At 42.1% G+C, this 27,208-nt stretch overlaps 2 protein-coding genes across 4 annotated transcripts in view; one reads left to right on the top strand and one right to left on the bottom strand.

The window, feature by feature from the left end:
• The window catches only part of LOC140604356 (uncharacterized), a 112,194-nt gene extending 85,434 nt beyond the window's left edge, over window positions 1-26,760 (bottom strand). The window contains exon 1 of the mRNA XM_072775695.1: window positions 26,557-26,760. Within this exon, the coding sequence (XP_072631796.1) occupies window positions 26,557-26,760 (204 nt within the window). The remainder of the gene's footprint in view (window positions 1-26,556) is intronic.
• The window catches only part of ADCY8 (adenylate cyclase 8), a 214,681-nt gene that overhangs the window by 84,139 nt on the left and 103,334 nt on the right, over window positions 1-27,208 (top strand). For all 3 annotated transcript variants that reach the window (XM_072774518.1, XM_072774517.1, XM_072774516.1), the window contains exons 4-6: window positions 4,317-4,428; window positions 14,020-14,147; window positions 26,635-26,793. In XM_072774518.1, the coding sequence (XP_072630619.1) occupies window positions 4,317-4,428; window positions 14,020-14,147; window positions 26,635-26,793 (399 nt within the window). The remainder of the gene's footprint in view (window positions 1-4,316; window positions 4,429-14,019; window positions 14,148-26,634; window positions 26,794-27,208) is intronic.

Genomic DNA, 27,208 nt, shown 5'->3' with positions numbered 1-27,208 from the left:
GTGGGTTCTTGAAGGACAAGTAGGGGTTTAATAGGTAGCTTGTACGGGAAAGAGAGGCTTTGCCAGGGAGCAGGTACATTGGGTTCAGACACAGTTGCATAAAGTCCAGTGTGTTCAGAAGACCACAAGAAACTTAATGATATTGGATCACTGAGCACATCTGAAACTTTCTTGTCCTTTGGTCTGCAAATCCATTACTCCTTTCAATAGGCTACATGCTCTGTAAGGGCTGTGATGGATGGTTCTTTCTGCTCACCACTATAATTCCACTTTCTGGCACAAGTAAGCATTCCATTAATGAATCGCTGAATGAATGAATGAACCATTCTTGGTATAGACAGATAGATATTACTAGTTTTGGGTGAATGGATCTGTTGAGTGAGTTGGACTGGATGATCAATGGGCCCTTCTACTCCCACCTGCCATGGCAATGACTGTCCTTAGGTTGAAGGTAGCATACCAGAGTGATAGAGTATAGATTCCAGAGCCAGGCTGCCTGGCTCAAATCCTAGATTTTCATGTGCGGAGGCAAGTTACTCGGGTCTCAGTGTCCTCATCTGTAAAAGGGAGATGGTCACAGTAGGTCCTACCTCATAGATTGTTATGAGGAACAATGAATTAGTACATGTGGAACTTAGGACATTATCAGTCCACAGTAGATACTCTGTAAATAGTGCTGTTCCTTTTGTTCCTGTTTATGTCATCAGTTAGGAATTCTTTTTGCTTCAAGAGACAAATGATCTAATTAATAGTCATTCTTTCTCCCCTGTTACCTTTCTTCTCTCAATATCTCTCAAATGCAGTCATTCAATTATAGTACTTTTTTTGTAAAATAATAAAAATAGCTAATACACTTACGGAGCACCTTCTGTGCCAGGCACTGTGCTACACACTTGCTGCCCACCAACAAGGCAGGTTCTACAATTATCTCCAGTCGAAAATCAAAGGCTTAGAGATGCTCGGGAAGTTTCCCGAAGTCCTAGTGTTCATGAGTGGTGAGCTTGGCTCTGAACTCTGATCTGTCTAGACTCAATCCTACCTACCTGGCAGGTGCCGTGCCATTGGAACACTGTACAGTACAGTAACCGTGTTGTGACTTGCCCAAAGGAAGCTTCATACATTAGAAATCTAAAGGCATCATGCCCATGCTTAAAACTCTTCACTAGCTTTCTATCATTTTCAGGACAAAGTCTGTGTTCTTCAACTGTCTTAGCAGCCCATTTCCAACATTCCCCCGCCCCACATCTCTAACTCACACACACCTTTCCTCTTCTTTCCCCAGTCCCCTTGACCAATGCTGCCCTCTGACTAGCTGCCCTTGAATTCTTGCAGTGCTGTGGTACATTTGCCACATTTCCACCAGACCCTTGTAGATGCCGATTTCTCTGCTCAAACCTCCCATCCTTCTTGCTTTACCATCTGTCTAGTTCCATAGGTCCTTTAAAACTCAGCTGAGACTTTGCTGCATTGGCAAAGTCCTGATCCCCTGTCAATGGTCATCCCCCAGTGTGTCCTTCTGCCAGAGTACAGTGGTCTCCCTGTTACCTGTAGTTTCAGCTTCCCACAGTTAACTGCAGTCCAGAAGCAGATGATCCTCCTCTGACTTAATGTCAGAAGGTAGACAGTAGCCTGACACTGGAGCACAGTGCCTGCATCATTCCCTCCCCCTACCCTCCTCCACCTCTGCTTCATCTCATTATGTTCAGAAAGATGTTTGTGGAGAGACACCACATTCACATAACGTTTTTTACGGTATGTTGCTATAATTGTTCTATTTTATTACTGTTGCTGTTAATCTCTTGCTGTGCCTAATTTATACATTAAACTCTATCATAGGCATGCAGGTATAGGAAAAAAACAGTCTAAATAGAGTTCAATACTATCTGCAGGTTCAGGCTTCCCCTGGGGGTCTTAGAAAGGATACCCCCACCTGCCCCTGGATAAGGAGGGGGCCGCTGTACCCATCTCTATCCTTTGTTTGGCCAATCTCAGTCTGTACACGGTGAGCATCTTGAGGACACACACTGCGCCTTTTTTATCATTTAATCGAACTTCCTAGCACAGTGTGTAGCTAAACACATGGTAGATGCATAAATATTTGCTGAAATTATAAGGCATTAAATAATTAATTCAAGCAATAGGTTTTTTTTAAAAACTGGGGCCTAAGAATTTCTCATGAGCCCATGAGTGGGCATCAGGGAAGGTGCAAATTCCTCGAAATGATGTGCAAAATTGTGAATACTTGTGCATTTTTAATAGAATTTCCTAGCCTATATCAGATTCTTAAAAGGGTTTGTAATGGAAACAAATTTAAGAACCACTGAATTCTGAGAGCAACCAATATAAGTCAACACACATTCCACAGTGTCTTCTGGCTAATTAACCTATTGCATTCAAAATAAGTTAACGCTGATCGTAAGACTCCCCGTTATTTTATCCAACACTAAGGAAAACAAAAGCCAAAAGTTTGACACAGTGCTAAGATGGTATCCTAGCTGCAGAGATGATACAACATGAGAAGTACCCCAGCTCTTTCTAATGGTCCTTTTTTAGTTGTTAATTTTATTTTCCAATACAGTTAACACACAGTGTTCTATTAGTCTCAGGTGTACAGTATGGTGAGTCAACACTTCTTTACATGACTCAGTGCTCATCACAATTAATGTCCTCTTAATCACCTTCACCTGTTTCCCCCCTCCCCCACCCTCCTTCCCTCTGGTGACCACCAGTGTGTTGTCTGTGGTCTGTTTCTTGGTTTGTCTCTCTTTTTCCCTTTGCTCATTTTTTTTGTTCATTTGTTTCTTAATTTCTTCATATGAGTGAGATCATATGGTACTGGTCTTTTTCTGACTTATTTCCACTTAACATCATACCCTCTAGATCCAACCACATCATTGGAAATGGCAAGGTTGCACTCTTTCTAAAAGCTGAAAAATATTCTATTGCATATGTAGACCACATCTTCTTTTTTTTTTTAATTTATTTTTGATAGTCACACACGGGGGGAGAGAGAGAGAGAGAGAGAGAGAGAGAGAGGCGGAGACACAGGCAGAGGGAGAAGCAGGCTCCATGCAGGGAGCCCAACGTGGGATTCGATCCCGGGTCTCCAGGATCGCGCCCTGGGCCAAAGGCAGGCGCTAAACCGCTGCGCCACCCAGGGATCCCCGACCACATCTTCTTTATCCAGTTATCTGTTGATGGACCCTTGAGCTGCTCCTATAATTCAGCTATTGTAAATAATACTGCAATAAATGGAAGAGTCTATATTTTTTCAAATTAATGTTTTCATATTCTTTGGAAAATACCCAGTAGTGGAATTACTGGATTGTACGGTAATCCTATTTTTAATATTTTGAGGACTCCATGCTGGTTTCTAGAGTGGCTGCACCAGTCTGTGTTCCCACCAGCAGTGCACGAGGCTTCCTTTTGCTCCACACAGAGGGGCCTCTGCTCTTGTGTGGGTCCCTGAGAAGGTGTGGTGAGGTGGGGTGGGGTGGTGCCCTATGATGCAAGTGAACAGTTCCAACTGCCACATGCTCTGAGTAGACTATGAGGCAAGTCTCCTTGCCTCTCTGAGCCCCCATTTGCTCATCTTCACAGCGGAGTGCCTTCCCCACAGAGTAACCGGATGGATGAACTTAGTGCTCAGACAGTGCCTTGCTTTCAGAAGGCTTTCAAGGACTCCTCTGCCTTCCCCTACTTTCCTTGTTCCTTATGCCAAATATATGCAGCGATAAAACCTGACCTCACTTAAATCCTTAGTAAATCCTTAGTGAGAATTTTAGGTAATTAACTATTCTGTTCATGGTCTCCCAGCGCTGCTACTTATTCCCATAGTTTTTGAAGAATGCCTAACTCTATTTGCCTGCAGGTTTAGGTATGTCATTTGCCAGAGATAATGAGATTTTTTATTCTCTTTTTCCCCCTGTGTCCATTTCACTCTGTGTCCACAGCATCTGCATTGCTGTTCCTTGTGAAAATAGGAGGTAATTCACAAAGCTTCATTTTGCTTTCCAAAACAAATTGATCTGTTCATAGTGACAAATTCCCTTTGGGGTTGTTTGCATTGCCCACACTCCATGGCCCTGCACAGGAAGAAGGGCTTTCCGTTGCCCCCTTGTCCTTCCTGAACCTCTGGGTGGACTCTGTCTGCTGAGATGTTTGTTAAATACCAACACGTTCATCCTGACTCTCGGGGCAGGGAGAGCAAGAACCTCAGACCACGGTTGATTTATTTGGATGATGTTGATGTCTTCCAGGATGGAGTAAAATATTAATATGCTTTCTCCCCTCCCCACCCCTCCCCTGTTGTCTAGTATTCTTTTTGCAGATGTTAAAGGATTTACCAACCTCTCCACGACCTTATCCGCCCAGGAGCTGGTCAGGATGCTCAACGAGCTCTTTGCCAGATTTGATCGACTGGCCCATGTGAGTGGAATTTAATTCCCTTCTAGCCTCTTGAGGGAGTGACAGACTGCATGTGAAGTTAGAGAGAGAAGGACTCAGGCTTCATCACCGATATCTCCCATTCTGCTTCCTCTTCCCTGGCATGGACCCCCAACCCTCGCACCTTCTGGGGACCGATGTTAGTTATTTGTAGATCTCAGATGGGAGGTTTGTGAGATGAATTTTCCTAGTTGGGAGATAGCTGAGTAACAGTTAAGCCAAAACCCTTTTTATTTGTTTCCTGCCCTCCACCCTCCACCCCTGTCCCTGGGATGTGGCCAGGTGCCATCAGGCTGTAGACTCAGTTTGGTTCAGGCAGCGATGGCTGCCCACAGCTTCCCCATCAACTCCAGCGATCTGAAACCAATTAGCCTGTTCTTAAGAGCCACTCTTCTACTGGACCACCATTTTGCTTGCTCTAACCTAACATCTTTGTTTCTAGCCAACAAGGCGCTACCTCTATTTTTCAGCTGGCTCCAGAGAACAGGCTAAAGGAGATGGACGTTTGCTATCAAAACACATATTTCTAGTCTTAAAATCACTCACATTGCAGAAAAATATCATTGTCGTCCTGTATTTTAGAGGGGCTTTGGGTTGAAACAGGCATGCCTTAATTTCCTCCCTTGTAAAGTGCGTCTATCAGTGCCAACTTCACAGGGCTGTTGAGAGACTCAAAGGCAACCACATCAAGTGGGAGTTCATTTTTCAGAGCATCAAAATGTCTGAATTTAAGGCAGCCTCCCTCCAACAAGAGGCACTCATACGTGGGTCTGAGTACCTGCTGGATGTGCACTGTGCACTGTGTAGAGGGGATGAGAACAGTAAAAACACACTTTGTCCTTCCTAGGATAAAGTCTAGTCAGGGACACATCAATAAGTGATCATTACACAATGTGCTGTGTGTATGATGAGGGTGAGTCTGGGAAGCTGTGGGAAGGCTGCCTAAGTACATAACCCCAGCATCAGAGAAGACTTCCCAGAGAAAGTGACTCTTGGACTAAGTCTTAAAAATGGGAAATTAAAAAATAAATAAATAAAAATGGGAAATGCAATAGAATACTATCTTGCGACAAAAAGGGGTAAACCAGTGAGACAGACAGCAATCAGTCTCCAAAGCCATATGCCAGGCAAGAGAAGCCAGACCATAAAAGCCTAGATACTTTATGATTCCATTTATAAGACATTCTAGGAGAGGCAAAATTATAGAGATGGAAAAGAGGTAAGTGGCACCCAGAAGCTGGAGGTGGATGGAGTAGATTGCACAGAAGCATGGGGTACAGTGATTTAGAGAGTGATGTAGCTGTTCTAGATGTGAACATAAGTGTACCCTTTACCAAAATAGTAAGCTTTATTGTATATAAATTATACATCAATTTGCAAGGTGAAGAAACAGGGACAGTCATTTTTTTAAAAGATTTATTTATTTATTTATTTATTTATTTATTTATTTACTTGAGAGAGAGCATGAGTCGAAGGGGCAGAGACAGAGAGAGAGAGAGAGAGAGAATCTTAAGCAGACTCCAAGCTGAGCACAGAGCCCAACATGGGCTCAGTCCCCAGACCCTGAGATCATGGCCTGAGCTGAAACCAAGAATCGGACACTTAACCAACTCTGTTACCCAGGGCACCCCTGGCAGGGAAGGTCATTTTATGCTGAGGGGAGAACAAAAATAAAGATGCCATTCTGTATGTGTGGAGAAACCAGAAGAGATTTAGCGCTGCCAGAGGGGCAAGTGAAAGGTGGGGAGCGGTGGAGATGAGGCCAGGGAGAAGGAAAGGGATCTGCCAAGGAACCCAGGTTGTCACCTGTAGCTATCAGACAGCTGTAAATAGGACACTGGCATGACAGAGGAGGGGGTACAAACCGAGCCCCGCCCACCTCACAACAGGAGAAAGCTCAGGTTTCCCTGAAGAGCCGGGAATTTGGAGGTGGGAAAGATTGTATGCCAACTCTTTTTACTGTTGCCCCTCTGGGGCTTGGTGCCAGTCCCAGGAGTTTTTCTACTTCACATTATGGTTCTGAAGATTTCCATTCAAAGACCTGCGATAAACAGAAATGGCCTTGCAGTGAGAACCAACAGATGTGATTGGGGTCAATTTTTAGGGTCCCAGTAAACTCCAGTGGCCCATGGAAAGGGTTGCTAAGTAACATCTAACCCAAGTTGTTCAACCAATGTTTAGTACTTGGTACCGTGCAGGATTCTGGCAAGAAAAGAACAGTCCCTGGTCCTCAGCTCAGGTCTGGTAAAGGGAGAAAAAATCCATAAAAACTGCAGGACAGTGTAGATCCAAGCAATAATAGGCCCAGAAGTCCCAGTGGAGGAAGGAAGGATGGGCCAGGTCTTGGGTGGGGGCAGGGGTTGGCGATGCTGGTCATTTGGCAGCACCCAGAGAAGAGGCCGTGTACAGACTGGATCTTGAAAAAGAGCAGAAGATTTGCTTTCCTGGTATCAGATTAGACAATAAAACAAAACAAAATTTAAAAAAAAAAAAAACCTTCTAGGCTGATCTGTGGCACACGTGGGAAAGCATGAAAATTCAAGAATGTGCTGCAGAAGCAGAAGCCCACTTGGAGGGCATGGTGCAACTTTTTAGAGGATGTGGGCTTTGTCCTATAACCAAGCCTTTTACCCTGGTTACCTGGCACACAGTGCCAAGGGAGGAGAAAGAGGGGGGTACCCCAGTGGGTAAAAGGAGCTCTACTCCATTTTCTGGGGTGAATCTTGCTGAAATTTTTTTTAAATATTTTATTAATTTATTTATTCATGAGAGACAGAGAGAGAGAGGCAGAAACATAGGCAGAAGGAGAAGCAGACTCCCTGCAGGCAGCTGGATATGGGACTCAACCCCAGGATCCCGGGATTGCAACCTGAGTAGAAGGCAGACACTCAATCATTGAGCCACCCAGATGCCCCAGTCTTGCTGAAATTTTAAGAAAAAAAATGTTTGAAGGAAAAGAAAACACCCAATGAAGCATAGTTACATGATGGAGTAAAATTCTTGTTAATTTTGATAAGACTATTAAACATTAGTAAACTGCCTGGTACATATTATTCAACATTCTGGTTTGCCCCGGATGCCCTAAATCAGTTCTCACAACAGACCTACAAGACAGGTTGTTTATTCCCATTTTACAGAGTGAGTGACTGAAGCACCAGGACATAGTCTTAGGACTACTGGTAAGTGGCTGCCTCTGTGATTCGGGCCCACAGCCCAGGTGCTTGCTCTTGACCACCAAGCAGTGCCACGGGCATTTCAGGAGATGGGACACAAGACATGACAGATGTGCTGCTGTTCAAGTAATTCTATCAGAATTGTAATGGAGGATAGATGAAAAAAAAAGAAAGAAAGAAAGAAAGAAAATACAAGTGACTTGTCTCTTAACCTAGAGTCCATCTCCAAATAAGTACTCAGCACCCAGTAGTGCTTGGTAGCTCCAACTCCCGCCCCGGGTGCATCCATATATACCACTCTCAGAGACCTCCCTGGAAAAGTTTGAGAAACTCTGCCAATGAAAACAATTCTTCACCTCTGAATGAGAAAACCTACTATAAGTGCTCTTGCCCCACCCGTGGACGGGTCACTTAACCAACTGGGTCAAACTCTATTTCTGTATAAAAGGGTTTTAGGATTGACCCTTTTGGCACTCTTTTAGCATCAAAATTCTGTGGCTTTATAAGGATTCTCTATCTGCCTTGCCATGATTTTTTTTGCTGTAGATTTTGTTTACGTTGCATATTGGAGAGAACTCACCTTGCTTGTAAACTTCACACACTGTACCCGTTTATCCTACTGCATTATTGAAATGCAGGAAACTTCAAAGCTTCCACTTCAAGTTCCTCTTACTTTGACCGAACTCCTGGGTGCCCTTGTGGTTCAGGCTGCTTAGAGTAGAGCTTTTTGTTTTTGTTTTTTGACCCTTGATCATGCCCCTGGCAAATTTTTAGTGACTTTCCATCTTTGATCTTTTTATAGAAAAATAAAGTAATGGCTGCCTGTCCTTCCTCCATCTGAATTAAGAACAAAGAATTTGCATACTATCATGAAGGTTTTAAAATTGCAAAACAAAGAACATATTTACTGTTATGCAGTTGTTTTAAATTCCTGACAAACCAGCAGCCTAAATTATTGCCGTAAGGAATGAACCCAACACTATGGAAAGTTAATGAACAGATTAAAAAGAATGAGCTAGCTATTTCTGTACTGACATAGAATTTCAAGACATGTTTTGCCTGGAAAAAAAGCATGTCTAAGATGTGTAAACATGGTATGTAATATGGTTAAGGATGTGATACAGCTACAGAGCATGAAAAATAGTACATATATATAAACAGGTGATGTAGATGGACACATAGTAGCCTCTAAGGAGGGGAACTGAGCCAGGCTTCCAGGGGGCTGTGTGTCTGAGGAGGAGGGACTGCCCAAGAGGATTTATCTACCAGGACAATATATTCATGTCACTTGTGTAATTACAATTGATAGAATATTATAAAATTGTCATGATTTCTAATACAACTTTTTCAAAAATACATAATGTTTTTGTTCTGAGAGTCTTTCACTTTGTATTGATTTTTTTCTGATTTACTAAAGCCAGACTTATTATTATGTGAAATTCAAACATCAAAGATATACAGAAAGTGTTATATCCCTGTGATCCTATCCCTTCCCGACAAAATAACCATCTTTGATAATTTAGTGCATTTATCACCTCATTATCATCTATGGCCAACATAATATGATTTCATAAATTTCCAAAATTTGTATACTATATCACAGCCATCGAGATGAAAAGAAAAGAATTATATTAAGACTCACTCAATAAAGTTTGCAAGAAAACCCATGCCCTACTTTATTTTTCCTTTTCAGTATATTTTTCCAAAACAAACTGTTTCCTTAATATAAAGTTTCTGAAGCAATTTCTGGTAAAAAGAAGTTGCCTGGATATTACTGTCAAGTCATCTGACAGTTCATAGGAATTGATCAGAAAAATATGCCTGTGAGTTGTCAGAACTTGACAGACCAGACAAATCTTTCATGTGTATATATTTTTATATTTCACACATGCACATACACACACACACACATACACACACACACCATTTATGTTGGGTTCAAAGTTTTTCAAAGAGGCTGCCAGCCCCACCTTTTGTTTACGAGAAAAATAGGCCCTGAGCACAGACATATTCACTATACTGTGTATGTCTGCTCCAGAAGGATAATAAGCCATTTTACAGTTTCCATCCAAAACACGTTTTTATCAGGAGATCTACCATTCTGGACTCTGTCATCATGTCTTCAGTTTCGTAGAGAAAGAGCATAGAGTGCAAAAGTCAGATAGACACGAGTGTGAATTCCAGTTCTGCCTCTAACTTGCTTTGTGACCTTCACTTACGACGTAAGCCATCTATGAAATGGCACATGACTCAAAATGTGGTCATGATGACTCACTAAGATAAATATTATGTATTTAACACATAGCCTGGCATGTAGTAGATGCTCAATAAATATTACTTCCTTTCCCTACTCAAGTTTTTCCAAAATGCTTTTACTTCTGTCTTTTTCAGGGAAAAAATTACTGATTAAAAAAAAATTACTGATTAAGAGGCAGTGAATATCACATATAGTCCATCGCGTTTCTTTTATTTTTTAAGTTTTTATTTAAATTCCAGTTAGTTAACATACAGTGTGATATTAGTTTCAGGTGTACAATATAGTGATTCAACACTTCCCTACATCACCTAGTGGTCATCACACCAAGTGACCTCCTTAATCCCCATCACCTATTTCACCCATCCCCCCACCTTCTCCCCCTCTAGTAACCATCAGTTTATTCTCTGAAGTTAAGTTTCTTGGTTTCTCCCTCTCTCTTTTTCTCTTTTGCTTATTTGTTTTGTTTCTTATATTCCACATATGAATGAAATTATATGGTATTTGTCTTTCTCTGACTGACTTATTTTGTTTAGCATTATACTCTCTAGTTTCATCCATGTTATACAAATGGAAAGATTTCATTCATTTTTATGGTTGAACAATATTCCATTGTATATATATACCACATCTTCTTTATCCATTCATTAGTTATCAAAAGAAAAAGCAGAGCAAAGGAAACGATCAACAAAACTAAAAAGCAACCTATAAAATAGAAAAAGATATTTGTAAATGACATATCTGATAGTTAGTATCCAAAATATATGAAGAACTCATAAAACTCAACACCCAAAAAACAAATAATCCAATTTTAAAAAGGACAGAAGATGGGAATAGACATTTTTTCCAGAGGAGAGATCCAGATAGCCAACAGACACATAAAAAGATGCTCAACATCACTCATCATCAGGGAAATGCAAATCAAAACTACAATGAGGGGCAGCCCCAGTGGCCCAGTGGTTTAGCGCTGCCTTCAGCCCAGGGTGGGATCCTGAAGACCCAGGATCGAGTTCCACATCAGTCTCCCCCCGTGGAGCCTGCTTCTCCCTCTGCCTGTGTCTCTGCCTCTCTCTCTCTCTTTCTCTGTGTCTCTCATGAATAAATAAATAAAATCTTTAAAAAAAAAAAAACCTACAATGAGGTATCACCTCACACCTGTCAGAATGGCTAAATTCAACAACGCAAGAGACGACAGGTGGTGGTGAGCATGTGGAGAAAGGGGAATAGTCATGCATTGTTGGTGGGAACGTAAACTGATGCAGCCACTCTGGAAAACAGTATGGGAGTTCCTCAAGAAGTTAAAAATAGAGCTACCCTACTACCCAGCAATTGCACTATGGGGCATTTACTCAAAGAATATAAACCTGCTAATTCAAAGGGATACATGCCCCCCAGTGTTTATAGCTAGCATTATCTACATGGCCATGGTTACTTTATTATGTATTATGAACAAGATGAGTTATTTTTTTTAAAGATTCATGAGACACACACACACAGAGGCAGAGACATAGGCAGAGGGAGAAGCAGGCCCCATTGGACTCCATCCCAGGATCTCAGGATCACAACCTGAGCCAAAGGCAGATGCTCAATCACTGAGCCACCCAGGTGCCCCCAAGATGGGTTATTTTGACACGTTTCCTATATGGGGCATAGTAACTCACTTATCAGGGTCTTCAGTGATTTAGCCAAGGTCAAACAGCTAGTAAATCTGACCAGAATGCAGATGTTGGATTCTTAGACTAAAGCATTTCCTGGTCTACCCTTTGCTTCCTCCTTCCCCACTGCCAATACCCAGTGCTCCAAAATACTATCAACCTGAGTCACTCACAGCAGGTTGTTCCCCCCAAAGAGTGTGGTTGACTGAATTCAACTGCTGAGTCTCTCAGGCTCAGTGTTCTCAGCAAAATCTGAATCTGTGATTTATTTGATCAGTGGTTCTCAAATGCTCTTTCATAATCAAATATCGGGCAGTTTGATTTGTGGCCAAGAGATAAGATATGTACATATTTATCTGTAATGTAGTGAGTTTTTGTAAAGCTTTATTTAATTCAAAAAATCTTTCCTTTTAGGAATTTTTTTTACTTTTTTGATATTAAAAATGCCCTTTCTTTCATAAAGTCATGAGGATAGTAGATGGTACTTGGGTTGTTATTTTTGTTTGTTGATGGATTTTTTCATACTTCTTTGGCAAAATACAAAATTGAACTCTATAGCAGTCCTTCAGGCCATCTGTGTTTTGTTGTTGTTTTTTTTTTTTAACTGTCCGATGGATGGCACAAATCTGGAAACTGCCAGGACCCAGGGGACAAATACTCTCTGGCTCTGTTCCAGCCACACACTAGGGGTTTCCAAAGATACAGCACATGGTCTTGAGTTTCTCTTATTGATCAGACCCCCACCAGAAGGTCTTTTGCAAAATTAGCTGCTTCAAAGCAGCCAAAAGACAGGAACCACAAGCTCCTAAAAATAACCCTGGGACAGCTGTGCATGCCATCAGAGTTCTGAAGATTGCATCTGTGCCCATTTGGGAAGGTTGGCAAAGCCCTGGCAATTGGATCCAAACAGGAAAGTGCTCATGCCAGTTCTCATTCTCTTGTCCCTGTCTGATATTTGTGTTTTGTATTGGGAGAGTGATTTCATTCATTTGTTACCTAAACACAGTGGCTGAATCCCCCGATCAGATCAGGAAACCAGCATGGTGCCATATGGGTTGGCAGGACAAAGATGTCCACTGTGCTGCTGGTGTGTCAGTGGGCCCCTTTCTGTGTGTGCCTCCTCTCCTCTGCCCTTGGACTCTGCTTTCCCAAGAAGAGCCTCACACTCCCAAAGCCCCTAGGTTTTTAGGACTTCAGATCTGAGTCACATCTCAGAAGTCATTTGATCCCACCCATGTATCCAAGGAAGACAAAAGGGAAAGGTATCTGCCCATGATCATAGACAGAGATGTGAGGGAATAGGGGCAGGAGTCCAACTCCTCATCACAAAGACAGGTAACCCTGATTTAGTGCTCTTCTGATGGACCTTGTACTAAGCCTTTGATTGCATCATCTTAACAGTCCTCGCAGTCAAACAACAAGGTCCTGTTCATTTACCATTTTGTGGATGAAGCAGTTGAGGCTCAGAAGTAGCTGTAGGGAGTGTAGGATTTAATCCTGTGCAGTATGACTCTTTAGCTGTTGCTCTTAGCCCCTACATTATGCTGTGTCAAGGTCTCTTTCTTCTAAGACCTGCATCATCCAACCTTTTTCCATCCGGTGTGAAAATATGCACCATTTCCCTGGAGCTTGTTGCTCTTTGAAACTCGATAAGAATCATGTCCTCAAGACTGCGATCTGCCAAACAATGGTGCCATCCTTGTTACCTATGAGTACTGAAGGTACTACCCTTACCTTAACAAGGATAAAAATTGTACCGACTTCATAAGGTTGTTGTGAGGGTTAACTCTGTTTAATATATGGTGTATCGTAGGGGTGATACACCTACGTATCAGGATTATTATTCACCTTTGTATCAGGAACAATGCTTGACTTATCATAGTGCCCTATTGAGATTTTTTTTTTTATGAAAAAGCATATGAACTAGTACATGAATAAAAATACATGTATAAAATGATACTTAAGACATAGTCAGCCCCTCTTCTTAAAGTGCCAGTACCCTAGTTGGGAAAGGATCCTAGAGTCAAAAGAGTAGGGATCCTTGGGTGATGTATACTTTTAAATGCTTATTATTAGGCCAAGGCTGCTAAAAAATGTTAATTCAGAGACCTGATCTGCAAAAAAAAGACATCGATGGACAGGATTCACAGGGGAACACTGAACATGTGTGCTTGATATCCCCTCTTTGCCAGGCCTGCCCACATTATGGGTGTACATCAGAAGGCTAGGACATGGCAGGGCCGGGATATGGTCCTGTATCTGTTGAGCTCAAAATTCAGTGTTTTTCCATGACTCTATTTCACTTCTGAGCCCTTCAAACTCTTACTTAGGGCACCCCTGCACCAATCTCTTAGGAAGAAAATAGAAGTGCATTTCAAAGGTAATTGTTCCCTCACCCCTAAAGTGAAGACCACTGCCCTCCTTCCCAAGCCTTTCAGAAGCACTTACTTGTCTGCTGACTCAGTCCTCTCCTTTCCACCCTTCCTTTCAGGAGCATCACTGCCTTCGCATTAAAATCCTGGGGGACTGTTACTACTGTGTTTCAGGGCTTCCTGAGCCCCGCCAGGACCACGCCCACTGCTGCGTTGAAATGGGCCTCAGCATGATCAAAACCATCAGGTAATCTGGTATCTCCTCCCTAATACCCAAGCCTTCAATGTGCATAAAGACAAACCACCTTTGTGATATTTGTCTATCCCTTGTGGTAGATCACATGTTTGTTGAAAGGTGATATGCTGTGACTTATGGCACAAAGCCTGCATGCCCATGAACTCTCCCATATGAGCCAGTGAACCTGCCAGCTTCATTGCATTCTAGTCATGCCTCACTTAAAATAACTTGTATAGTGTATTTGTATTACCAATGTCCTGTGGAGTTGGGTGTGGTGCTTGCCTTCAAGAAGGTTACTGTTGAGTGGGAGACAACTCAATATGGTACAGTAAGTTCAGAGATGAATTCAACCCAGGGTGCCTGAGGGGGGATAGAAGAGGGACAACTCATTTGGGCCAGCATACTGGAGAAGGCTTTCCAGAGTAGAGCTGTCTAAGCTGTTATCTGAAAGGTGAGAAAGCATTAGATCCTGGAGGGCTGAAAAGTGTGGCTGGATTGTGGAGTGTTGAGATGTGCTATAGTGACAGCTGCCAAAGCCTGGAGAGGAAAGAGTGATGACAGATGGACTGCGGACTTGGAGCAGGCAAGGCTCCCAGGGCTTTCTCAGCCATGATAAGGGTTGTACTTTACCCTGAGGCCAACAGGAAATCATTATAGGGCCACCACCAGGAATGGCTCCATGAGTGTGTGACAAGTGCTTTTAGCTTGGTCAGTGGATCTGACAAATAGAAGTTTAATCAAGAGGGCAAGAGTTATTGGGGTCAAGGACTTTGGAATTAGACTGTGGCTTTGGGACAGGAGCTCAGTGTTGTTAGAGCTCTCTTGAGGTTCCAAATAAGATGCTCCAAATCGAACCTTTGAGTATTGTAATTTTCCCCAACCACAGAAAACACAGTAAAGAGGGTGCATGGGTAGAAATCTTCTCAGTGGCTGATGGCTTCATCTTATAAGGGAAGAAGATCCTGCCATTATCAGGCCAGAATAATCTTCCAGTGAATTCATGCCTTGGTTGTGTGGTCCAGTAGCTATGTTTATGATCCTTAGCTGTGTCAGCCTGGATTAAAGAGCAGCGGGAGAACAACAACTGTACCCCACACACATCCTCCACTGAAGGCTCAGCTCACCTGCTGGCTTCCAAGACCAAGCCTGAAGTGGGCAGGAGGGATCTAAGCAATTGGACCCATGACCAAGAAATTGTGCCTGACTCCTTCTACTTGCTGACAGATCCCTGACTTTATTCGGGTTTTGGGCAGAGGTCTCTTGACATCAGGAAAGGCTATGTAGGCCCTTAATTAAGGAGACGACAGAAGCTATTTCCCTAAATATGATATTGCTTCAAAGGTGTGACACTAGAAGATGATATCATATTCCTGATGGGTAGATATGCTACCCTGGCAGACAGACAGGGTCCCACCTCTGGAACCAACCCATGACCTGGGTCCAGTCAAGGGGGCATGGTGCTTTGCTATGGGGCGTGTGATAAAAAACCCAACCATCATCATCCCTAAGACCAAGGGGACAGGTGGAGGAAGAGAGAGGACATACCCCTTCTTTGTCAGAAGTGCAGAAGTTCTCATCTCTAGGAACCATGGACAGAGGAGCCCACAAGTTCCAACCCAGATTTCCCTTTTAGTAGATGGAAAAGGCCACAGATTCTTCGTAGCTATTTATTTGGACACTTGTGAGTCTTGCCCTGGAAACTATGATGAATTATAATATTTTAACTAGCTCCAAGGGAGGCAATGGGACCAACAGCCAGAAGGCTCACTATTTTGAATGCATTCTACAGCTGATTAGGTATGTGAACTTTATTCTCCCAGCCAACTGGTAAGTCAGTCAACAAAAAATCTGTGGGGCTCTACCAAGTGTCAGATGCCACCACACTAATCCCTGGAAGTACAGTGATGAACAGGTCATCGGGCTTTCTCTTACGCATGGGTATCCATTAGGGAGATGACTTGGATTTACTGTCTATGAAATGAGGAAATTGGGCCAGACCAGCTCCAAAAATCTTTTGTCAGTTCTGTGATTTTTTTTGGTCAGCCACATCAAAATCAAGTTTAAGTGGCAAAACTTTCCACAGGCTTTCTTTTAATTTTTTTTTTAAATTTGTATGGTGATATAATTGACCCAGAAAAATTATATGTATTTAAAGTGCAGAGTGCGATGATTTGATATGCGGATATGTTGTGGTGGCCAAGTTAATTAACACATCCTTTGGCTCACCTAGTGATCTTTTTCTCTTTTTTTGGTGAGGACACTTAAGATCCACTCTTCTGGCAAATTTCAAGGATACAATACAGCATTATTAATTATAATCACCATGCTTACATCAGATCTTCAGAACTTACTCATAACAAAAGTTTATACCCTTTGACCGATATCACCTTATTTCCCCCACACCTCCAGGCCTAGAAATCAGTCTTCTACTCTGTTTCTCTGTGACTTTTTTAAAATTATTATTTCACATATACAGTATTTATCTTTCTTTGTCTGGCTTATGTCACTTAACATAATGCCCTCCAGGATCATCCTCATGGATGCAAATAGTAGGATTTCCTTTTCTTTTAAAGCTGATTACTATTCCATTATATATATGTGTGTATATACAAACCACATCTTCTTTATCCACTGATCCACAGACTTCCCATTGGAGTTTGTAACTTGCACTTAAGCAGAAGAAATGCTGCAGAGATGATAATACAGAAGAAATGAACAGGGATTATCAAAATGCTTAAGATACTTAGCATGTTATCATTTCTCTCTCTGGAGAGAATCTTATTCCTCCTGACTGTTTTATCCAACTTAAGTCTCCTTTCTGGAGTTCTGGAATAGGTCAATGAGACATCCAATGTGGATAAGTTGAAATGACTCAAGGGTTTTGTCTCATCAGTTTCTTAAGGGCTGCTTTTACTCTCTTAGAATAAGACCATTCAGTAGGATATTTTTTAACTGTATGAATCAGAGTCTATTAATACTCAAACACTCTGATTATGAGGGAGGTGACTGGAGGTCCTGCATTAATTCTTCTAGTTAGCCACAAAATATGATTCAGAGGAATACATAGAACTCTGGGATGAGGTAACTTTAGTAGCAGTGGGCTCAGACTTCTAGAGCTGCCACTCAGAATCAAGTGTAGAAGCCTGAGGAAAGATTGGCAGACAATATTTCTACCTGAATGTGCGTAGAAGAGAATCCCATTTACATAACTTTATCACAATCCTAACCATCACTTACACAAGATGCAATTTTTTTTCTTTAGACCCAAAGGCATTTGCTGTACCTGGGAAACTACCCACTATCCACTATCCCATTCATAACATTATACATGTTGTCATGTAATGAAAATAAGTCATTTATTGACTAATGTCCCCAGACTAGTTAACTGCCCTGTATATTTGTCATAAGAGATGGATCTCTAGTTGAGGTATGATCCCCACCTTGTCAAGGCCTCTCCTTGTCCTTTTTTTTTTTGGCATTTCCTTAAAGACTTAGGGTCACACACTGGTCCCCAAAGTGCAGACTAGCAGTGAGGGACTGGTGCTCTGTTGGTGAGATGGTATCCAGATCTTGGGTCTCTAGATCCCAGGAACTCCAGTGGTTTCTTTGTTGGATGAGATTTACAATTTTGGCACCAATGACAAACTAGAACACAAAACAACCATGTACCATAGTCACAGGTGAGTCTAAATATGGGATGGAGATCCTCCTGCAATCCCAGACAGGTGAGGATGGGTTCTATGCTGACACTGAGGTCAGCTGCTGCTGGTTAGAGTACCAGCAGTATTCACAAGTGAACGAGAGTCCAGGCAGTCAGAAGAACAAGCATGACAGAAATAGTTTCCCCTGCATTTTGTCTTTTACAGAAGTGTCTCCACAGTGGCCTTTTTGACTAAGAAACAGAGGTGTTTTCCTGAAAACAAAAGCATGAAGAATATATTCTTCATGCTAGTTGCTAAGAATGTCAGAAGCCGTTTGTGTGTGTGAATGTGTGTGCATGTGCATATGTATATAAATGTGGTGTTTATGTATATGTATGTGGCGTGTGTGTACACATGTGTGGCATGTAGGTGTGAGTGCATGAGTACGTGTATGCACGTGTCTGTATGTGTATGTAAGCAAGTATGTGCAAGTGTGTGTGTATTAGGCATTTGTAGTAAGCCTTTTTGATCACAATTCTAAATTCAGACAGTGGGGTTAGTGCACAGATAGTTGGTGACCTTGTAAGTCAGCTGTGGCTATTTATGCCTCAGGCAATGGCAGGGGTCATGTTCCAGAGGAGGCATCATATTCCAGCCTGGGCATGAAGAAGGTAACTGCGAACATAAGTCACTCTCTCTCCAGTTGACTCTAGAGGAGAGGAGGCAGGTGCTAGAGGGAGGAAACTGGTTGGAAGGTGATAATGTAGCAATCCAGGGAAGAGATGTCAAGCCCTGAATGGAGTAAGAGCTGTGGAACAGAAAGGGGAGAGTGGTAGTATGCCATCAAACCTGAGATCCTGAGAGCCTCCATAAGAGACAATACCTGACATAGACATTTAAATTAAATGAAGCATTTATCAGTACAGTGAGCTTATGTATCAACTGATGATGCTTCAAGAATTTGGGGCAGGGTTCCACTTTATTGAAGATAGAGTTCATTGCTGGATCATGCTGATCGTGGTCCCTGAATGGTGACTTCTGGGGAACATGCTGAGTATATGTATGAAGTGAGCCCATGGCCTGCAGTCAGCAGATTTCTGCTTCTTCCTATTATTAGGTGAGTGGCTGAGGACAAGTGTAACTTCAATTGTCAGAGCCTATATGGACTTTTCTGTAAAATGGGGATCATAGGATCCCAACTTTGGAGCGATCAATTGAAAATTCAAATAGATGGCAGGCACATTGTGACCATACAAATATTTAATAGAATCTGATAGTTGGGGCTGAGTCTGAACACTAGGAATTTGACTCAGTTAAGTTATAGAAACCTATTCCTTTCTCGTAGTTTCTATTCTAGTAAAATAATAGCTAAGGGTTTATTGAACATCTGCTCTACTACTTGCCAAGCACTGAAATAAGTGTTTTACATGCATTATCTCATTAAGTCCTTGTGACAATTCTAAGAGGTAGACAGGGGTGGTAGGCAAAATATTGAACAACTAGAGTGGCCGTAGTACGGGCTAATCAGAATCATCTAGGGCAGCCAATCAGAATGGATGTCAGCCATTAGCAACCAGTAGAGCTGTCTGGGTTCATCCTTACTAATTGAAACTCTGGAAGTTGGCTTCTCCTTTACCAGTGAGGAAACTGGAGCTTATAAAGTTTGTGTAATTGCCCAAAATCACACCACTAGTCAACAGCAGAACAAGGAACACCCATCTGGAGCCGTCTGACACCAAAGCCATTGGCTTTCACCATCACAGTACCCTGCCTTTCAGCTCCAGGTTTCTACAATTGCTTCTGATGCCTGAAACGTGCCACTAATAGCTGAAGGCTCAACACACAGCTCAGGAGATCCTACACTTATTCCTAATAAATTAGCAGAACCAATATTGAGAAGGAGAGAAAGTCAGTAAACATCTGAGAATAACAAGATAATAAGCCTTAATCAAGTCTCATGGTAAATCCATTCCATCAAAAATACTTGATTTTAGAAACATGATATTAGCTATATGAATGGCAAAAAAAAGTGATTGAATGGAATTTTATATCTAATGAAGCATTTAATACCATCTTATGCATGTCTGTTCATAAAATTAAATTAATTAAAATGGGTTTAGATAATAGTTCCATTAAATAGATTGAGAAGTGGCTCCAGGTGGCTCCTCTTCACATGCCCCGGGTCTATTTTGGGGAGGCTTGATAGCTGAGAAGACACCGGAGTTAAGGTGGGCTGTTCCATGCAGTAGCTTTATTAATGATCTACAAAGGCTTCCTTGATGAATCTTAATGAAAATTGCAGAGCCTGGTCTTTTCAGTGCAGTTGCTAAAAAGTCATAGAATGACACCAGAATGCCAAGCAGGAACTGGCTGGTCCCCAACAGTTAATTGGAGCAAGATCTTAATCCTTGTGGCAGGGTTGCCTTGCCAAGCAACATTGGAGGACAAGGAATGAAAAATAGGAGTTTCTGCTGCCCTCATTTGAGGCAAGAATGACTAAGCCCCCTCTTGGTGTCTCCTGCTTTTTCTTTCTCTCTCTTTTTTATACTTCCTTTTTGCTCTATTTTTCTACTATCTCACTTCTCCCTCCCTCTCTTCTTTCCTTCCTTCCTTCCTTCTTTCCTTCCTTTCTTTCTTCCCTCCTGCCTTCTTTTTCACTCCCCTACCAATCACTGTTTGTCTCCCAATTTTGTTCCCCTAAACCCATTTCCCACCTTGTTCTGAAACGCCATTCACTACAGTACCCATAAAGTCCTCTCTCCTCTTAAAGATGCAGCAGTCAGAGTGGTCTTCAGTCCACAGACAGGAGTTTTTTTGTTTGTTTGTTTTGCAAAATTATAATGGTGAAAACAGATGATATTTAGTAATAAGAGTTGATAAAGCTATTATTAATTGAAGGCTCACCATGTGCCAGAATATACACAAAAGTTCCTGACCTAAACCCTGGGGGATACTACTATTACTTTCCCCACTTCCCAGAGGAGGAACCTGAAACTTTGATGGGATGAGTAACTTCTGACAGTGACACACAGCTTGTAAGTGGCAGAGAAAGACTCTGAGCCAGTTTGTTGGACTCTGTAAATGTTCAAAGGCAAAGAAATACTTAGATAAATTTTGACATGCTACCAAATGGGAAAATGGGTAACTATTAAGCATCATGGTTTACTAAAATTAATATTCAGTGGAACAAGAAAATGGTTGTGAGTTTAAAGAAGTATACTTTCTAGAGTATACACACACACACACGCACACATACACACATCTGGGCAACCTTAGTTTCTTAAAAATCTATTTTAGTAGAAAAAGAGAAAAACGTAAAGCTCTGTGATGGAAAATGGATGGCCAGATGGTTTCTCTCACTAGGTCTGCACTGTTTAGGAACAGAATTGCAACATTAGGTCTTTCCATTACTTTCTACCCGAAAAATAGGAGTCTAATGCTGAAGGAAGTACAGGCAGCAGCAAAGGGTCTGGAGAGCACTCAGCTTGGAGTCTGGCACAGTGAGGACTGACTGGGGCCATTACTTACTGACCTCGACTTAATGACTTACCCTCTCTCTTGCTCAGGCTTTCTTAGCTGTGCAGTGGAGTAAACCCTCCTAACAGAGCTCTATGAATATGGACACTGACTTCCTGACTTGTCCATTTGGTTAACTGCTTGCATCTGCAGAGTTCTTCAGGAGACGCTTGTTGAATGAAGGAGCAAGTGAATGAACTCTGTGGCTTTTGATAGTTGTGAGGATGAAATGAGATCATGAATGTAAAAGGCCTGACACAGAAAAGGAAATAGACACACCCAGATTCTCTTGGAGGCTCAATTCCCCCATCTGTAAAATGGAAGCTTAAAACGCTGAGTTACCTACCTCTCAGAATTGCCGTGGGAATCAAATTGAAGCACTTAGTGGAATTGTAGCTTCTATGCTAGGATGAGACATGGTGGCTTTCAAACACTTTAAGAAGCACATGGGCCCCGTGTTTTGTTGGGCAGTCTGACACTGACGTCCAGCAGAGGCCATAGAATGGGTCATAGCAGAAGGTGAAGCCAGGATCTATAGCGACCAGGCCGGCAGCCCCCACCACTACGGTGAGAGACCTCTGGAGAACCCTCAGTAAACTCTGGAATCTACAGAAGGGAGCTCATTATAAGTTTGATGCCTCTCGAATTAATTTCTAGAGATTGTCATTGGCCTATTGGGCGGAGTCAGAACAGATCCCAGTGCTCCATATACCCCTAAGCATGGCTTCTCTTTTTATACAAATAAGCTATGTAGGGTAGTAGAAATGGACCATTGTGTTTGGGCTCACACATCCGGGACGAAATTCCAGCTGTTTCATTTGTAGCTGTGTGACTTTAAAGAAAGGCACTTCTTGAAACTCAGTTCCCTGGAAAATGGTGTGGGTAAGAATAATACATTACAGGGTTATTGTAAAGGTAAGATTTGACACCTGTATTTTACCCTGCACAGTGATCCCAGATGACCTCCATAACTAACTTTCTTGCCTTTCTTTTTTTCCAGAATGTTCAAGGGTACCGTTTCTTCCAGGTAGCTGAGGGCCACGCAGTTTTTATTAAATTATGTTAGTTCATCCTTTGCGAGCCGATTTATGTGTAGAACTGCCTACCTGGTATATTAAATGGGTGGGTTGAAGGCATTTTGTTGTAAATAGAGTGAATGCAGGCACAGTTTAAGCAGAAAAGGGCTGTGTGATCAATTTATAATCTTTTATCCAATTCAACATGTGTAATATTCATGTAAGTATAAGCTGTTACTACTAACAAAAATTAGTATCAGTTACTACTTTTGAGTATTTGCTTATATCACGTTAAGTGCTTTATATACATGATTTTACAAAGCCTCCTAAGAACTCTGCAAAGGACTTGCTGTCTTTGTCATTGCATCTGAGAGAGCAGGATTTGGAGCCTAATGCACCTAGCCAGAGGGCCACAGCCAACAAGAGAGGAAAACTAAGTTCACATCCTGGCCTCCTTCAATGCAGACTCTGCCCCTTGGTGGTGTTGAGAGTGATTTGCATTGAGAGGTGATATCATACCACTGCCAGAGGAGAAGGGGGAACATATGTGTTTGTTCTAGCTCCCACAGCCAGCAAGGATCAAAGCTCTGGTTTCTACCCCCAAAAGCTAGAGAGTTGGGCATCCTTCCCCCCACAGTACTAACTGCTCCAGTGGTAAAGTTGATTTTTTTTTTTTCAGAAAGAGAGAAACAGAGGGGCTGAGGGAAGTTAGGCAGGATGAGAGGGTGAGAGGATCTTACGCAGGCTCCACACTCAGTGGGGAGCCCCGCAAGGGTCTTGATCTTATGACCCTGAGATCACAACCTGAGCCCAAATCAAAAGTCTGACCCTTAACCAACTGAGCCCGCCAGGTGCTGCCGAAGTTGGTCTTTTTATTCATCCATTCATTTAACAGTAGAGAGAGTCTGATTTACAGATCAGTGATGGCTACTAGATTATGCTTCCTATCATTCCTCCAGCACCTTCTACAGATTGATTAGTTGGCTAAAACAGAACCATTTGAAGCATTGAAATCAAAAGAAAACTTCTCGGGGTTTTCATGTTTTACCATATACCAAGCACTCTCCTCTTTGATGGTTCAAATAAAAGAAATGACATCTTCAATTTTTGTGCAGGTTGATTGTTATGTTATTGGTCCCCAGCTGGACATACAGCTGCAAAAACTAATAATAATTTCTTTCCTTAAAAGAAATCTTAGATGGAAGCCCACAATGAGAAACAGATGAGATCAAAGCTGCTTTATTTGAAGGGGAAAACGTGGCAGGTTCAAAGACATCTCCGTGGTTCCCTGGGACTTGTAGACGATTCCTAGGACAGCATGGAGCTATAGAGCAAGAAAGCCTTGGAGCTTTGTCCATTAATGCAGTAAATGCTTTTGAGCACTGACAATACCTATGCACTCAGTGCTGTGTTAAGATCTGGGCATGTGGAAAGAAGAGATAGTACCCCTGCCTTCCAGAAGCTCAGAGTTTGTGGGGAGGAAAGAGAGGGTACACATAGTTAGAATACAAGTGATCTATAGTCATATTCTTTTTATTTGTGACTGATGAGGCACAGCAAAGTATCCCTGGGGCTCTACTTGGAAGAAGTGAACAAGCCTGTAACTCAGAGCAGAATGCCTTTGTTTCAGCTTCAAGAATGCTCACAGGTCCTCCCCTCAAGAGCTGATCTTGAAACACATAGTGTGTGTGTGCTGTTCTGTGCAACCACCGGGTAGCCTCTTCAAGGAAGATCAATACCTGTAAATTATTCATTACTTTTACACAGTTCATTCCTAGCTTTCATTTAAGTCAAATCCCAGACATAACAAAAAGAAAGGAAAAAAAACAGTGCAGTAAGGAAATTTTGTCTTATTAGGATTTTTGTTTTGTAGAAGAAAATAAAAAATCTAAATGCCTTTTCATTAAGATGTTCCAATGTGTTCCCTGTATCATGTTAATTACCTAATGGCATTAGCACAGTGTGCTGTTCAATAGTCCCTCACAATTAGTTGGCAAAGCATTTTAACATCCATTACCTCCTTCGGGGCTCACAAAATCTCCGTTAGTGAAGCAATCTGCTAGAGCTTTATTTCACAGCTATTGAAACTCAGGGTCAGACCAAGCTATTTGCCCAGGATCCCATGCCATATGCAGGACCTATGTTGCAAAGAGGGTGAGGTGGAGAGACCCAACACCCCAGTTTGGTCCTAGAATCCCACTTGCCAACTATGTGAGCACAAGGAAATCCTTTTACTTTCTGGCTGCGGTTCTTCCATATGTGATAAGCAACCAAGTGCCTTCGCATGTGCCAGATACTTTCTCAACTCGACATACATCTGTTTGCTTCACCCTGACAATGCTATTATTATTCCCATTTGATACATGCAAGTTAAGTAATTTCCCGGAGGTCATACAGCAAGTAAATGGCAGAGCAAGGTATAAACTCAGGTAATCTGGTGCCAGAATCCATATTAACCCTTACAGTGAAGAAGTGATGAGAAGAAGGTAGATTGGGACTGATGATCATACCAGTCAGCCTAGCGCTGGTTATGCTGAAGCAACAAGCATCCTCCCAAATCTTAGTGGCCTAAAGCAGCAAAAATATACCTTTTACTCATATTTCCTGTCCCTATGGTAGGGTTGGGGGAAGTGGCAAGGTACCACTCTACATCATCCCCATTTAAGAACCCCAGTTTAGAAGTCTCCTCCAAGTGTCCTCGAGTGACAATTGACATAGAAGGAAAGGAAAAAAGAGAAAGAGAGAGAATGTGTGTGATTGTTCAGGCTCTTAAAGCTTTTGCCCAGAAGCAAATCATACATGTCACATCTGTTCACATTTTGTTGGCCAAAACCAACCCGAAATATACAGGAAAGTACAATCCTACCAGGTGCTTGGTATTGTAGTACTTGACACAGCTGGCGGATCCACAGTTGACCTCTCCCAGCGACCTGCCCCACAGAAACTCACTCTGCAACTGTGTCAGAGCTGAAATGTGCCTCTTGAGTGCTGGATGCTGTTTCTCCTCTTGCCTTATTCAAGTTTTCCATTTGGCTTCTACTATTTGCTTCATCAGTGGACAAAGGGTACTCTATAGTTTTAACTTAAAAAAGTCAAAACATTGATCCAGAAACTAGAATCTTTACCAGGGACAAGAATTGTGTCTTCATCCACAGACCTTCCTCTGTGGCTGCCTTCCTCATATCTGATTTATTTCAATATTTCTATATTTTCAACCCACTGCAATTTTACTTTCTTATTTAAATCACTTTGTATTATCTTACAACTTGTTAGAAACAGCAAATACAAAATTTGGTTTTGTACATGGAATCATTCTTTTGGTTATTCTTTCAAATAAAAAGAAGCTTTATTTCTTTTTATTTGAAAGAATAAAAGGAAGCATAAAGATCAGTGTTGGGGGGCGGGTCATGTTTTTAAGCCCAACTATTTACAAGGCATGAATCTCTAAGTGTGGTTTCAAGGGTTGACCATATTTTACCATTTGAATTTCTTTCTACACACAAGACATCATTTAACTCAAACTAAAATTGTTTGAACTGCTCTGAAAGCAAAGAAGGGATGTGGGTGCCTCTAGAAACCTTCTGAAAATAGAATTCCTTTTCTCAAGAAGCCTCCTCAATGCTTACAGTCTGGGATGGACCCTGTGAGGTCAATGAGGGCAACCCATATATCAAATTTGGGTAAAGATGTTCAAAGAGCTATAAATGGAAGTTCTAATATTATCTTCCTGCATGCCCATGGATGAACCCACTCAGCCCTGAGATGGGAGCACTTTGCTCCAGAGACCACTGCTTTTGAGGTAGGAGGTCAGGAAAGAGTCTTCAAGGAGGGAGTGATGGAATGATGAGGTCACATTTGTATTTGAGCATGGGCTGGAAAAAGATCAGGCTGGGGCAGGGCCCCCGACTAGAGCATGCTGCACTAGAGGATTGGTGAGAGGAACGGAGAGAAAGAAACAGAGTGAAAATGAATATACTTGGCATGGAAATGGAGTATGTCACAGAGGACAGAATCTATAGTTGATCTCAGGTTTATGTGCTAGTGGACAGAGAAAGATAATGATGCCATTCTCTGAGATAGATTGCACAGGATGAGCAGGTTTGGGGAGAAGGGTGATAAGGACACTTAAAATTTCAGGTAGAAGACTAGGAGAGCTCAGAGGAGCAAGAAATTCCTTCCAGTTACCAGAAAATCTAAGAAGGCTTCAGAATAGGTGGCATATAAATGGGCAGGAGTGGAACTTACAGAGTTGGGGAGGATGGGGCTGCTGCCAAGGCCAAGAGTGCCCACTCTGGCTTTATGCATGTGTCTCCATGTCAACAGGTATGTGAGGTCAAGGACAAAGCATGATGTTGACATGCGGATCGGAATCCACTCGGGCTCGGTGCTGTGTGGCGTGTTGGGCCTGCGGAAGTGGCAGTTTGATGTCTGGTCTTGGGATGTGGACATTGCGAACAAACTTGAATCTGGAGGAATCCCCGGGTAAGTCGAGACAAAGCCCTCTTCTTTTTTTCTTTTTGCAAAGCCTTCTTCTTGTTTAACTTCTGTCACTTGCTCACTTTGTGACGATTTGTTTCCTGTGTGCAGAATTCAGAGGTAGCCATCTAAGAAGCACTTGTTTGGAGAGGAGTCAGAACACTAAAATGTCATACAAATATTGGCCCCAAAAACCTAGTGAAATTCATCACAGGCAGTGAGGATGGTGGGACTACATGCAGGTGTTCAGGATCCAGCCCTGCAAAACATTGGTTTTTAGACTTGATTTCCCACTGGAATCAACAGAGGAATCTTTTAAAAACACTGGTGTCCAGACCCTATGCCAGTGCCTGTAAAGCAGAATCTGTGCAGATTCTGTAACTTGTCAAAGAAGTTCTCATGGGTAAGACCTCCTGACTTT

This window comes from Canis lupus, chromosome 14 (assembly GCF_048164855.1).
Source record: "Canis lupus baileyi chromosome 14, mCanLup2.hap1, whole genome shotgun sequence".
Taxonomy (NCBI): Eukaryota; Metazoa; Chordata; class Mammalia; order Carnivora; family Canidae; genus Canis; species Canis lupus.
The sequence above is the reverse complement of the archived record's forward strand: the minus strand, read 5'-3'. Positions and strand labels throughout refer to the sequence as shown.